We start from the raw sequence: 14652 nt of genomic DNA, 5'->3' as shown, positions 1-14652 counted from the left end.
TTTGACCAACGGAGCAAACACATTACATAATTCCAGAACGTTGCTTGGATTTAGAACCTATATGTGTCAATATAATGTATGATAGAACCTAATAACTCCTGATATCTGCCTGCTTTTAAGGCTAACCAATGGTGCGAGGCTGGAATCTACCTCTTAGCATCTCAGGCAGTGGACAAGTGCCAGTCACAGGAGGGAGCCGAAGCTGCGTTGCATGACATTGAGACATTTCTGATGACCATAACAGAGCACCAGCTGTCCAGCCCTATTGAGTTCTATAATCTCTTCGATATCATTCTAACCACTGAAATAAAGGTAAACCTTATGACATTTTTCAAACTGTAGAATCGAGGTTTTGTAACCCCCTGTCAACCATCCAGTCTAACCATTCTCTGAGTGCTCAGAGTGAGTAGGAATTGGGTCATATAATGATGAAGATGCAGACTAGGTTTCTACCCTGTAGAAGTATCCTTGCCCAGATTTATCGGTTGGCTTTGGTTTCTGCCCCATTTCTTGTTCTTTGATGATCTCTTGCTGGTACTCTTTCTACTTCCACTGTCCAACATGGCTAGGGTTATCAGACGTCCTCTTTGTAGAAGATTGTCCGGGCTCTGGGACAGACTTTCTAAAACCTGTTAGTTTGTCCAGGTTTTAGAAAGCCCTGACAACTTCCGGTTGCATCTGGAGGGCCTCTGAGCGTGAGCAGATGACGTCGCACACATCCACGCATGCTCCAGGCCTTCCAGACGCAGCTGGAGCTTGTTGGGGAAGACGAGAGGAGGTTATATGGGGGCGGGGCAGGGGCAGAAAGTGACAGGATCAGAGGCAGAACAAGGCGGGGCCATGTGTCTGGGTTTTATGGCTAAGAATATGGCAGCCCCAAACATGGCTATCAAAAGTGCCAGGTTTTGAAAAGCTGTCCTCAAAAGGTGAAATCCAGACATCTGGTCACCCTCTGTTTACCTTTTACAAGTTTGTATGTCTCAAACTTTGCTTTTTTTTTGGTACTGTCTATGAAATATTGTGCCATGAGAGGTAGCATTTCATACTAATTCAAATGATCGGTCAGGATTAACAGCATCTGCTTTATGCCACAGACCAGTGTTCAAAAGGTTCTCCAAAAACTGAGTGATGTGCAAGACATGATTGACAAGAGACAAGTGAGTCTGAAGAAGCTGGCAGCTAAACAGACCCGGCCCGTGCAACCTGTTGCCCCCCACCCTGAGTCGTCTCCAAAGCGGGCATCCCCTAAGACTGCTCGGCCTACGGTTCTAGGTAGGTCATCCAAAAAGAAACCAAAGATTCCGTTACACCGTTCAAAGTGTGAAGGCAAGCAGTGCCGTTTGACTTTCTCCTCTTCTGAAATGAGGACTTGATGTTCAGCACAACATTGCGGAGTTCTAGTATCCCCAGTAGTCCTGGAGAGAAATGTGTAAGCTGTAATGGCTTTAAAAGGACCAGCCAAAGAGATGGTGTAGTGTAGGGTGACCATATGGCTCCAGAGAAAAGGAGGACGGATTGAGATGTCCAGCTGGGACATAGCTTTCAATGGAAGTAAATCCCAGCTGTCTCAATCCGGCCTCCTTTTTCTGAAGCCATATAATAATAATAATAGACTTTATTCTTGTATACCGCCATACTATTTAGTTCTAGGCGGTTCACATTCAAGAGAGACTGAACAGTGATAATGCATTCTTAGAGAATACAGAGTATAGTTGGCGTTTAAATTTTTCAAAAAGATACATTTTCATAGATTTTTGAAAGGTGCAATAAGACTGAGTCTAGGAAATTATTGTACTTAACCAATTGTTCAATTTGCCTGCCCAAAATGCAAATGTTTTTTCAAGCGAAGAACTCCAGAACGACTTGTGTCAGTTAGAGAAATGGCAGATGAAGTTTAATGTGGAAAAGTGCAAAGTAACGCATTTAGGCAGAAAGAACAAGGAACACGAGTATAGAATGTCAGGAGCAACTCTGGGTAAGAGCGAACAAGAAAAAGACCTGGGCGTACTGATAGATAGGAACCTGCAACCGTTGGCACAATGCGCGGCAGCTGCAAAGAAAGCAAATAGAATGTTAGGCATGATAAAGAAGGGAATCACGAGTAGATTGGAGAGGGTTATACATAGAAACATAGAAGATGACGGCAGAAAAGGGCTACAGCCCATCAAGTCTGCCCACTCTGCTTACCCACCCCCTGTCTATGCCCTAATGACCCAATTTCCTTATCTTGACCCTCGTAGGGATCCCACATAATGCTGCTTTATAGAGCAATGGTCAGACCACACTTGGAATACTGTGTCCAACATTGGTCTCCTAACCTAAAGAAGGATATAAAACTGCTGGAGAGAGTGCAGAGATGAGCAACGAAGCTAGTAAAAGGTATGGAGAAAATGGAATATGAGGAACGACTCAAGAGACTGGGATTGTTCTCCCTTGAGAAAAGGAGACTGCGAGGGGATATGATCGAGACCTTCAAAATACTGAAAGGAATCAACAACACAGAGCAGGAAAAAAAATTATTTACAATGTCCAATTTGACACGAACAAGAGGACACGGAATGAAGCTAAAAGAGGACAAGTCCAGGACAAATATCAGGAAGTTCTGCTTCACACAAAGAATGGTTGACACCTGGAATGCTCTCCCAGAGGAGGTTATAACGGAAGCGACTGTCCTAGGATTTAAAAGCAAACTAGATGCACATCTCCTTATGAGAGGCATAGAGGGATATGGTTGAATAAAAATTACACCAGGTGTACACCTGGCTGGGCCTCCGCATGTGCGGATCACCGGACTTGATAGACCAAAGGTCTGATCCGGAGATGGCGCTTCTTATGTTCTTAAGAATTCTTTTATAATGGCAATGTTTTGATGTAGGATAGGCATAGAAATTGATTCTTCAAGCAGACTTTTTTATCCCATATTGTTCAACCCTAGTGTAGTGTTTGAGTTTTTGAGCTCTCACAAACCTCGTCAGCCTGCCATTTTTGAAGCAGAGATCCATGCGGTGTCAGACACTTATGTATTATAGTCTCTTCTGTTGGTCTATTCAGAAGTAGCAGGGAAGGGAGGAGGGACACAATTGAGGGGATAGAAAGGGAGAATTGTTGGGGATGAGTGTGTAAGTGAGAAGGAAAAATGGTGCACAAGGGGAAAGGAAGAAAGAGGAAAATTGTTGGGCAGAGAGAGAGAGGTAGAGATGCATGGGGAAGAGAAGGATGAGAGGGAGAAATGTTGGATATGGTGGTGGAGAGGGAATAGAGGGACAGATTAAAGGGGATGCAAGGGGGGGAATGTTAGACCTAGTGATGGAGGGAGAGGTGTGACATGGTGCCGGAAAGGGGTGATAAAAGGAGAAATGTTGGGCATGGGGCTGGTGGGCAATAGTGAAAAATGCTGCACATAATCCAGGGGATGAGAGAGGGGAAAATGTTAGATATGGCAATAGAAGGAGTGGGAGAGATGTACCATGGATCTCTCTTCTCCACTCCCTGTACATGGACCGAGTTCATGGGAATGGGGCGGAGACAGGTATTTTTTATTTCAGACTTAGTAGCTTGCCGGTCTACAAAATAATTCTTTTATTTTTGCAAGTCCGTAGGTATAAAAAGGTTGAAGAACACTGCTATAGAGCACCCAGATCTCACCTGGTGAAATAATGTTTGTGCTGATAACACCACAGACAAACGATTGCCTACTGCATACACAAAATACGTCTCCGATAAAGTTGTGTAAACACTCTTTCAGAGGACAAAGACAAATTGCATTTGACCAACTCCTGAAACAAACCTACAGGTGACCAGTACACAGTACACACCTGCTTGGCATATGTTTATTTTGTACGGCATCTGCTCCACGGAAGGACGTTTTTTTATTCCACTGGAAATAATTTAATTCCCTCATTCAAGCTGCAAGTGGGCCAGTTGCTTTGGCATACTTTGCTATATGTTCCTGATTTCCAATGTACGGTGCTTTGTGAATATGAGATTAGAAAAGTCTAATAACTGTGCACAAGGCTGGAACTGGGACGAGGTAGATTAGACAGAGTGTGATCCTACCAGGATAGATAGGAACAAATGTTTAGTACATGAATGTAAAGCACTTAGGTTATAAGTGGTATGCTGAAATAAATAAAGCGATGAAATTAAGCTGGATTATTTGTTACATGTGTACATGTCAACATACATATGCGTAAGTGCCTGGAATACTGGCATTTACATGCGCACTTGTCACCCAGCTTTAGATGGCTTCTAACACAATTACTTCTGTAATGTTTAAACTAGTAACACAGTATGGACTAAGGCCTCGATTCTCAAAAACCTGCGTTACAAAACGACGGGCCGCTATTTCAGCCGTTCTGGTAGCGATTTTAAAAAAAGCGAGTTGTTCTCCCCAAAACTCTCATGCAAATGAGGTTGGCGGAGAGTAGCGAAAACTCGCTAAATTCGCATGTGCCCATCTCTGGTGATAGCGATGGGCACGTGTGCAGAATAAACGCAAAAAAAACCCCCAAAACTCCCCGTCTCCTTTAGTGGCGGCCCAGCTTAAATAAGAGTGAGCGTGGCCCGAGTGTTGCACCTCTAAAATCTAGGAGTGTCGAGAGCAGCGCAGAGCATTCAGCGCAGAGCATTCAGCACTAAAAACCGCTATCTCGGTTTTGTAAAAAGGGGGAAGGGGGGTTAATGTGTGCTCATGATTAGCGCACACTAAGGGGCTGATTCTATAAATGGTAGTAAAAAAATAGGCACCGACCGCGTGTCAATCACTCTTAGTCGTCCCCGCCCCCTTTATTTTATTAACTAAGCCACGGTAGAGGTTTCTAAATACTCCAATGCTTATAGAATTACTAAGAGTTTATATCACAAACATCCGGTTAAACTATAATATTCACCCATTCATAAATGAATATTCATAAGGAAATACTTTGATACTCGATCCTCAGAGGGTTGATCTCCTGTTGGTTCAGGTGAACAGAGCTCACCGAACCCAATCTTCATAGGATCTCATGGGATCAAAATATAACGTTTTCTTATATATATTTTTTCTTTAATTCTTTTTATATAAATAGTGAGTATAAAACTTTCACTTAACTTATGAGGTTTATTTTTAAGAGAGGAGCGCCTCCACCTCTTAAAAATAAACCTCATAAGTTAAGTGAAAGTTTTATACTCACTATTTATATAAAAAGAATTAAAGAAAAAATATATATAAGAAAACGTTATATTTTTATCCCATGAGATCCTATGAAGATTGGGTTTGGTGAGCTCTGTTCACCTGAACCAACGGGAGATCAACCCTCTGAGGATCGAGTATCAAAGTATTTCCTTATGAATATTCATTTATGAATGGGTGAATATTATAGTTTAACCGGATGTTTGTGATATAAACTCTATGGATTAATTCCGGTTACAAGTATAGCCACTAGAGTAAATTTCTATAGAATTACTAAGAGCATCAAAGTCTTTAAGCACCCTGGGCCATGGTAGAAACGTCTACCACGGTTTAGTAAAAGAGGGCCATAGGTGTCGTTTACAGAATTGTGGCTAGGTGAGGATTTTAAAGGTCTTCATTTCAGGCACCTAAGTATTTGGAAAATCACGCTTAGTGGTGCCTAAGTCAAGCTTAACCCATAAAAATGCTCACCTAGGCATTAGATGCTGCTAAGCACCATGTGATGGGCGTCTATTGCGCAATTAATTTTTTTGGGGGTTTTTTCCAATTTCGCCTATGAAAGATATTTGGACAATTGAGAGCTCCTTTTACGAAACCGCGGAAGAGCTTTTTACTGTGGGCCGGTGAGATAAATGCTCCAATGCCCATTCAATTCCTATCAGCTTCGGAGCATTTACCTCGCTGGCCCACAGTTTCGTAAAAAACAGCTTAATTAGGCGACTAACTTTAGTCACTGTTTATAGCGTTTCCCTTTAAATGCTAAGATGCCCGTTCTATTCCTATTGGCATCTTAGCACTTAGTACATGCTAATCGTTAACATGCGCTAAATCGGTTAGCACACCTAGTAAAAAAAAAAGGTTCCAAATCTAACACACACCGCACGGTAAATGTGTGACACACATTTACATTGCTTGCAGGGCAGGATTAATTCGTCGAGGGCCCCTAGGCACACAAGAACACTGGGCCCCCACCCTGCCCCACCCCACCATGTGCCCAGGCGGAAACAGGAAGCTGCGTCAGAGGGAAGCTTTGGGCAAGCAGCACCGCTTGCGCAATTACAGTTCCCGTTGCCTTTCTTACCCGCGTTGCTTGCTTGTCTTACTTTCCGTTGATGGGGGGGACTGCGTTGCTGATCAGGGGGACCCGCGTTGCCGATCGGGGGGAGGGGGCTGCGTTGCTGATCGATGCTGGAGGGGCCCATCGCTGTTTGGAAAAAACAATGTTGATGCCCTCCTTCATCCCCCTGACCATTTCGGGCCCTAGGCACATGCCTACTGGGCCTATTGGTTAATCCTGCCCTGCGTGTGTGTGTGTCACACATTTACCGTGCGTGTGACACACACACGCGGTAAATGTGTGACACACACACACAGTAAATTAAATTAAAGTAAATTAAAATTGTATTATAGATGACCCCAGGTCTGAATAACTGAAATTGCCTTGCATTTTCAAAGTATAATCAATCGTGTGTGATTCAGACAGAGGACTGAATGTTTTTTTCACTGAGCCAGATACTGATTGCAATTTCTCTTCAATCTCTAGCTATCAACAGAAGAGGGCCTGACATTCCTATAGCTCCCAAAATGGTTACAGAAGCAGAACTTGCTAGAAAGAAAAATGTGAAAAAGACAAAAGGCAATATAAAGGTGCGTATATATCATTCAAAAAGCAAAAGGTACGGTTTTAAGGGTGCACTGTTTATATATGGCAGGAGAGGAAAATCTTAAGAATTAGGAAATATCGACACTTGCTAGACTGTTGGACCCTCAGCCTCACTCACAGGCTTGTGACCTTTACGTGCAAAGTTTTTCTGTGGATGCTAATGAGCTCTGTAGGAAAATGAGGCATGAAAATTCCCCACAATGCCTGGCAGAAAAAATAGCTGTCCTTAAGCTGTAAGTATCATTTTTGCATTCCAGGTTTCTTATTTATTTCTTTAAAACACTTCTATTCTATCTATAAACTAACTGGATTATAAAATAACACACACAAAAACTCTGATAATACAACATCTCATAAAATCATTCTAAACAAAATAGTACCTCTCCGCATCACAGTTTCAAAAAAAAAAAAAAAGAAGCTTTAATAAAAAGATAGGCTTTCGAATCTTTTTTTTTAAATTGTACCGTACCATGACAAAGTCTCAAGATTCCTGGTATCTTGTTCCATAAAAGTGGCCCAGGTTTCCGCACCCTTCACTTTACCCTGTACTTCAATACAGAGGTGCATTGCTGTTTCAGATCTCAAATGTTTTACAGGTCAAACTCTGAATACCTCATGAAAATATCAAGTTGCAATAGAGGCTCTGGCATAATTGAAAGAAACGTCTAGTTGCCCAAAGTCAGCAGGGCATAAATGTCCATTCTCAAAAAATACATCTAAAGTATACGTTTTAGAAAATACAAGTATAATATATAAATAAATAACTTCACCACACAAATTTATTCAGGAAGAAGATTCACTACCTTAGAGGTATAAAGAAATAGCTTCCTACCATAAAAAAGGTCTTTAAAAAAGGCCCGCCATTCTATTTTGGCATTCAAACCCTTGGGTACACATGATTCCAATCTAAACACCCATTTTTGCTCCCGTTGTCTCAAAATTGTTTTAAAATCACACCCCTTCATTGATGGGCACAGCTGTTCCACAATCCAACAACGCATTTCTATAAAAGTATGGTTCAACTCTAAACAGTATTGCACCATAGGTGCCTCAATTTTATTGCAACTAAGACATGATCTATGTTCAATTATTCGTGTTTTGAATAGACGAGATGTCTGCCCTATATAGATTTTGTTACAGGGGCAACGAATGGCATAAATCACACCACTCGAATCACAGGTAGTAAACCCATTCAGTTTATATTCCTTATTGTCCACCGGATTCACAAACGAATTACATTCCATAGTAATTTGACAGATCGAACAGTGTCCCACCTTCCCTCCCGCATTCCTTCGTGTTCTTCTCGGGCTTATAGCTCCTTTACTTGTTGGGCAGATTGTTTCTTGCAGATTCTTATTTCTCGAGTATGCTGTTAATATATGCATCCCCCTAAAACAGGAGTGGACTGAGAGACAGTTCCAATGTTTCTTTAGTATTTTCCCAACATTACATAGATTGTGAGCCCACCGGGACAGAGAGGGAAAATGCTTGAGTACCTGATTGTAAAAACCGCTTAGATAACCTTGATAGGCGGTATATAAAATCCTAATAATAAAAACTTGATTAGCTCAATAAAATATATTTGAAAATAAAGGCTTGTCGCATTAAAAGTAGGAGACCAAGGCCGAAGGGTCTGGGAATAAAGCCACTGATATTACTGCATCCTTCCTCTCACTCAGGTGCACATCACACCTAGCACACCAGGCCTTTGAGTAGAAACTGAGACCAAGATCTTGAACAGGATACAATAATGCTGCAACTGTTGACATTAGCAGCAGGATTAACTTTCTCATTAAAAAATATTTGGCATCCGTGCTTTGCAAATTTGCTCTCAAATGATGCAATGTCTTTTCGTATAGCTTGTTTCTTGTGAGTTCTCACAATCAATATTGATTCAGCTCAAGGCAGAGCTGGTGAGAATTGTAAAGGTCCGGTATAAGTTTTCAAGGTTTGTTAAAAAGTTTGATGCAACGCTTATAAATTTTCTAAGCAATTTCCATAATAAAAAATGGGGGGAAGAACATATAGTAACTGACATCAACATTACTTACTTGAGGCTCAGGGAAGGAGGGACAGAACTACAAATTATTATAGTAAAGAGGAACCAAAAAGGCCTAAAACAATGGGCTACTTTACCCATGGGGATGTAAAAGCTTCAGAGCTATGTTTTCCACGTCCTAAAATGGTCAAAAGGATGGTTACAGGGAGGTTTATTTAGAGCCCTTTGAGAGAAAGGAGGCTCAGTATACAGCAGTTTCTACCTAAGACAGTGTCTTATATTAATTTGGGGTCCAAAAATCGCTTTAGGGCTTATTTTGGGGGGATGTCTTTTTTATTTTTTATGTAAAACAATCATCTCTCACCTTCCTCTCCTCCACCCCAATTCTTCCTATTTCCTTTCTGCACCTCCCCACCCCCCACCATGTGTAGCATCTTTCCTCCCCTCTCACCCATCCCTTGTGAGGCTTTCCTATGCCAGGTGCTGATGTTCCGGAGGCAGGTATGTATGTTTTTATTCTAATTTTTATGGCGGGGGAGGGGGGAGTGTGTGTGGGGGGTCTGCACTTTGTCCTTGCAGTGGTTATCTGGTCACTTTGGATAACCTTTCGGCACTTAGACCTGTGTGTAGATTGCCTAAGTCACAATGTATAAGTTCCAACTAAGCGGTCTCGTCAAACTTTCGATTAGCCCTGCAGTACAACTAAATCTAGGTCGGCCCACATCCCGCCCACACCACTCCTCCCAAAACACCCCTTTCTTCTCTGGGCGCACAGCAAGATTCTGAGGCTTCTAAAAAGCCTTTTTGATTATTGGCATTTGGATAACCTGGCCTTTGGATTGGCCAAGGGCCAACTTGGGCAGGTTTTTACTCATATTTCTGTTTCAATTATGAACCCCATAACTACTATTGCCGAATATATAAGTATAAATTTTGGTTCACAGTCAATTGCGCGGGACAAAGCCGCGCCGCCATTTGAGCCCAGACAATTGCACGCAAGACTCCAGCGCACTGCCGGAAAAGTTAATTTTAAAGAGCTCCGACAGGGGATATGAGGGGGAACTAAACTAAACCTTAAGTTTGTATACCGTATCCTCTCCATAATTATAGAGCTCATCACGGTTTACAAGAGCTTAATATAGGGAGGAATAACATAATGGGTTTGGAAATTGAGTACAGGGGGGAGGAGAGCATTACATTTTTGTGAAAAGCCTGGTTTTCAGGTGCTTATGGCCTAGTGCCGTAATACTAGCACAGGCTGAGGATATCAGCCCAAAAGACTGTTTTTTTTGAATGTTTGATAGTTTGGTCTATTAATCGGCTGGAGAGAGCCTCAGGGCAATGGGTCCTAGGGTACCAGTAGCAAGAGAAAACTCTTGTGAGCTGCTGCAGGCAGCACAAGGAAGAAGAAAAAAAAAAGGTTAACAGAAGTGAACACCACCACACCAGGTAGGTATTGTATCAAGCAATAATTGGGTTTATTCTTCAAACAAAACATTCAAACCAGCTTGCTTGTTTCAGGTTCAATCAGTTCCACATTGAAAGAAACCCAATCTTGTCAGGATGTTTCAGATATCAAATTTAGTCCCAAACAAACAAAATGCACTGAAAAACAGTCTCTGGTTTAATGTCAGTCAATAAAGTTCAAAAACATATAATTCCAGCTTTCCCAAAGCTGCTGCTGGCTTTCCAGCTGATTAATAGTCCAAACTTTCAAACATTCAAAAAAACCCCAGTGTTTTGGGCTGATATCCTCAGCCTGTGCTAGTGTTACGGAACTAGGCCCCAGCAGCTGACGTGCTGGCCAGGGAGTGTGCTCTGCGTGGTCGTAATTTGCCAATCATAGGCTCTCAATCCCACCACAGAAAACGCGGAGCATTCCCCACTGCCTGGGACTGGTAACAGCCCTTCCCTCACCCCTGCGTTAGAGAACAGGGTATAGAGTAGATCAGGGATCTCAAAGACCCTCCTTGAGGGCCGCAATCCTGTTGGATTTTTAGGATTTCCCCAATGAATATGCATGAGATCTATTTGCATGTACTGCTTTCATTGTATGCTAATAGCTCTCATGCATATTCATTGGGGAAATCCTGAAAACCCAACTGGATTGCGGCCCTCGAGGAGGGACTTTGACACCCCTGGCCTAGAAGGAACTTATATGTTGTGACTTAGGCGATCAGGTCTAAGTGCCCAGAATATATCCAAAGTGACCAGATAACCACTGCAGACACAAAGTACAGACACCAACTTACTTCCCCAGTGATCACTGAGGCCCCCCCACATCGCCATAAAAATAGGAATTAAAGCGTACCTACATGCCTCCAGAACATCAGCACCTGGCATAGGAAAGCCTAGTAGAGCTGCACAGAGGTGGCTTAAGTAGTCTGGGGGGGTGGGTTAGTGAACCGTAGAGAGGAGGACCCAGGCCCATAAGCCACTCTAACCATTGCATTCATGGTGAAACATGTGCATCTACCAAAAGCTTTTTGTACTGACATATAGGTGGCACCTGCAGCCATAAGGGCTATTGGGGTGGTAGACAGGTGGGTATATTGGATTTTGGGGGGCTCACCATGACCTGCAAGGGAGTTGTAGTGAGATGCTTATGTGACACCCTTCTTGTAAAGCTCCCTGTAAGGTGCCCCACCACACTGTTGCCATGTCTGGGTAGCCAGTCCATCACTTTGCTGGCCCCTTCCACATCCAAAAGGTTTTGTTCTAGGCGTTTGGGACTTGGAAGATTTTTTGGATGAGAATGTAGTATAAAGATAGTTATACTAGCGGTTTGGACAATGAAACAGCTGGACGTGGAAGTCAGGGCAGGATTAATTCTTCGAGGGCCCCTAGGCACACAAGTGCACTGGGCCCTCCCAGCCCTGCCCCCCACACCCCAGCCCTGCCTGCCTGTGCCCCACCCTAATTTAATTACCTGTTTTCTTATTTACTTCTTTATTTCCACTTGTATTTCTTTTTTTTCTTTTATTATAAAATTCAAAACAGCAAAGATTACTATACCAGTGTCAGTGTACAGTTCTAGTTCTATGCAAGCCCCAAACATCTCTGAACAAATCCCACCTTCCTTCCCACCTATTGCCCAGAACTTTAACTCTGAACCCTTTCCATACATATACAAAAGTGTTCAAATGCATTGTAAAGCAGTAATACTATCCGAAACATAAGTCTGTATTAATAACCAAGTTTGCAACTCCTCTTAATTGCCTCACTCTATGCCAGTGGTCTCAAACACGCGGCCCGGGGGCCACATGCGGCCCGCCAGGTACTATTTTGAGGCCCTTGGTATATGTATTATAATCACAAAAGTAAAATAAAACAGTTTTTTGATCATATGCCTCTTTAACTATAAATTACAATATTATTATTAAGACTTAACCAAAAGGAAAGATTTATAAACTATAAAGAGTTTTACCTCATGCAAAATTGTCATTTCTTTAATAAGGCAGTAACTATTTTTTCTGAGGCCCTCCAAGTACCTACAAATCCAAAATGTGGCCCTGCAAAGGGTTTGAGTTTGAGACCATTGCTCTATGCTGTCCAAATGTAACCCGTATGTATGTATAAACAACCAAATCTGTAACTCTTCTGGTACATTCCACGCCATGTATGGCAATTTGTAACAAAACAACAAGGCAAGTGATCCACCAAAGAATCCAACGTGGAACAAAAGAAGATCGGCAGACAATGAGATTCAAATCAAGTTTATTCAAGGTGTTCCCAGGAGCCATGCCTGATGCATTTTGTCAAACAAAGCTGGTCAATGCTAACAGAAAACCATGTCTTTCATACACACAGGACACAGAACCACCCTCATCCAGTATGGAATAAGTAATCACAAAATACCCTCCTTCCCCCCCCCCTCCCCACGTAAGAGGTTTTTAGTGCTGTCGGGCTGAATGTTCTGCGCTGTTCTGACGATCATAGGAATTCTGTGACCATCGGAGAAATGCAGAGCATTCAGCATGTTGGCTTGTGCTACAAACCGAAGGAACTGTACAGTTTAGGGGTGAAGAAACAGTGGTGCATATCCCCCAATACTGAACAAAATATAAAGATAGTAGCTGTAAATTTTAAAAAAGAGAAAAAACAAATCACTTTACAAATTAACAAATAAAACTAAAACAAAAAAATGGAAAATAAGATACCATTTTATTGGACTAATACATTTTTTAATTAGCTTTCAGAGGTCAAACCCTCTTTCCTTAGGTCAGTAAAGTATTACAGTATCCTGTCCTGACCTGAGGAAGTAGAATTTGGTCTCTAAAAGTTCGTCAAAAATGTATTAAAATTAGTCCAATAAAACAATCGCTGTATTTGCATTTTCTATTTATCAACATTTATCAACACAGCTACAATACTACTTTATCCTATAGCAAAAAAATTAAAAAATAGAAATTTTTTCTACCTTTCTCGTCTTGATTTTCAGCTGAATTATGTGTTTGGATCTTCCCATTTGCACTAGCATTCTCCATAGTTTATTGTAATCCACACAGTGAAAAGCTTTGATGTAATCAATGAAGCAAAGGTATAGAGGGTTTTGGTATTCTTTGCTCTTCTCCAATATTCATCTAATATTGGACTAGGACTCGAGCACAAGTTGATGGCACCTAACAACCTTTATCTCCCAGTTTCTGCTTTCCTCATCTTGTCATTTTCTTCCTTCCATCCACTGTCTGCACCTTCCAGAAACTGTCTGCCAACCTCCTTCCATTTCTCCTCCTGCCCCCTTGGTCTGGCATCCATCTTTTTCCCTCTGTTCCCCTCATGGTCTGGCATCTCTCTCCTTCCATCTTTCCTTCCTTCCTTCCCCCTCTCTTCTCATTTCCTCCACTCAGATTTGATATTTCTGTCTCCTTCACCCTTCCCCCCATGCTCTGGCATCGCTCTCTTCTCTTTTCTGCATCTGTCTAAATTAAATTCTCTCTTACTATTCAGTCCTGTTTCCCTTTTTTAACTGTGTCTACCCATAGATTGCCACCCCTTTCCTTCACCCCTCCACTATCTCACTAACTCTCTTCTTCCCTCATCCAGTATATGCCCTTTTTCTTTATCCCCCTCCTTCCATTCAAAATGTGTTTTTTCTCCACTTCCATTCAGCATTTGCTCTCTCCTCTGTCTGCCCCCTTCTATCTCTCTCCCCACTTCCATCATCTGCCTCTTCTCTCTCTCTCTCCCTCTACCCCAGGCCCATCTCCCTCACCTTTGCGGGTCACCACTCACCTATGTTGCTGCTTTTTTTTTCTTTTCTTTTTTCAAACGATAAGAAATACCTCCCCCAAGAGCAGCAATGCCCCCATCCCTCCGGCATCAACGGCACTTAATAGGGCAGAGAGTAGCTGCCCTACCGTCTCCCTTCACATCACCCTTTTTTTTTTGAAACGGCTAAAGCTCCCTCCCCCAGGCAGTTAAGATTGACCATAGGCTCCCCCCCCCCACTTAAGATCGGCTATGCGGCCCCCCCTCCCTCTGGCATCAACAGCACTTATAAAATCAGCAACGGGCTCCCCGGTATCAGCAACAAGTAAGATTGGCAATGCAGTGCTCAACACAAAGCTTCCCCTGTGACACGAACTGCCCAGGCGGAAACAGGAAGCTGTGTCAGAGGGAAGCTTTGTTTTTGAGCACCGCATTGCCGATCTTACTTGTTTCTGATACCAGGGAGCCCATTGCTGATCTTATAAGTGCCGTTGATGCCGAAGGGAGGGGGGCCCGTAGCTGATCTTAAGTGTGTGTGTGGGGTGTAGCCGATCTTAAGTGGGGGGCCATAGAAGATCTTAAGGGGGGGAGCCCATAGCTGATCTTAAG

General features: G+C 42.5%; 1 protein-coding gene across 1 annotated transcript in view; it reads left to right on the top strand.

Annotated features, from left to right (window-relative positions):
• MCF2L2 (MCF.2 cell line derived transforming sequence-like 2) overlaps positions 1 to 14652 on the top strand; it is a 306030-nt gene that overhangs the window by 89004 nt on the left and 202374 nt on the right. Inside the window, exons 12-14 of the mRNA XM_033957587.1 lie at positions 121 to 312; positions 1095 to 1272; positions 6714 to 6817. Coding sequence (XP_033813478.1) covers positions 121 to 312; positions 1095 to 1272; positions 6714 to 6817 — 474 coding nt within the window. The remainder of the gene's footprint in view (positions 1 to 120; positions 313 to 1094; positions 1273 to 6713; positions 6818 to 14652) is intronic.

The sequence above is a fragment of the Geotrypetes seraphini genome, chromosome 9 (assembly GCF_902459505.1).
Source record: "Geotrypetes seraphini chromosome 9, aGeoSer1.1, whole genome shotgun sequence".
NCBI lineage: Eukaryota > Metazoa > Chordata > Amphibia > Gymnophiona > Dermophiidae > Geotrypetes > Geotrypetes seraphini.
This window is presented reverse-complemented; position numbering and strand designations above follow the sequence as displayed.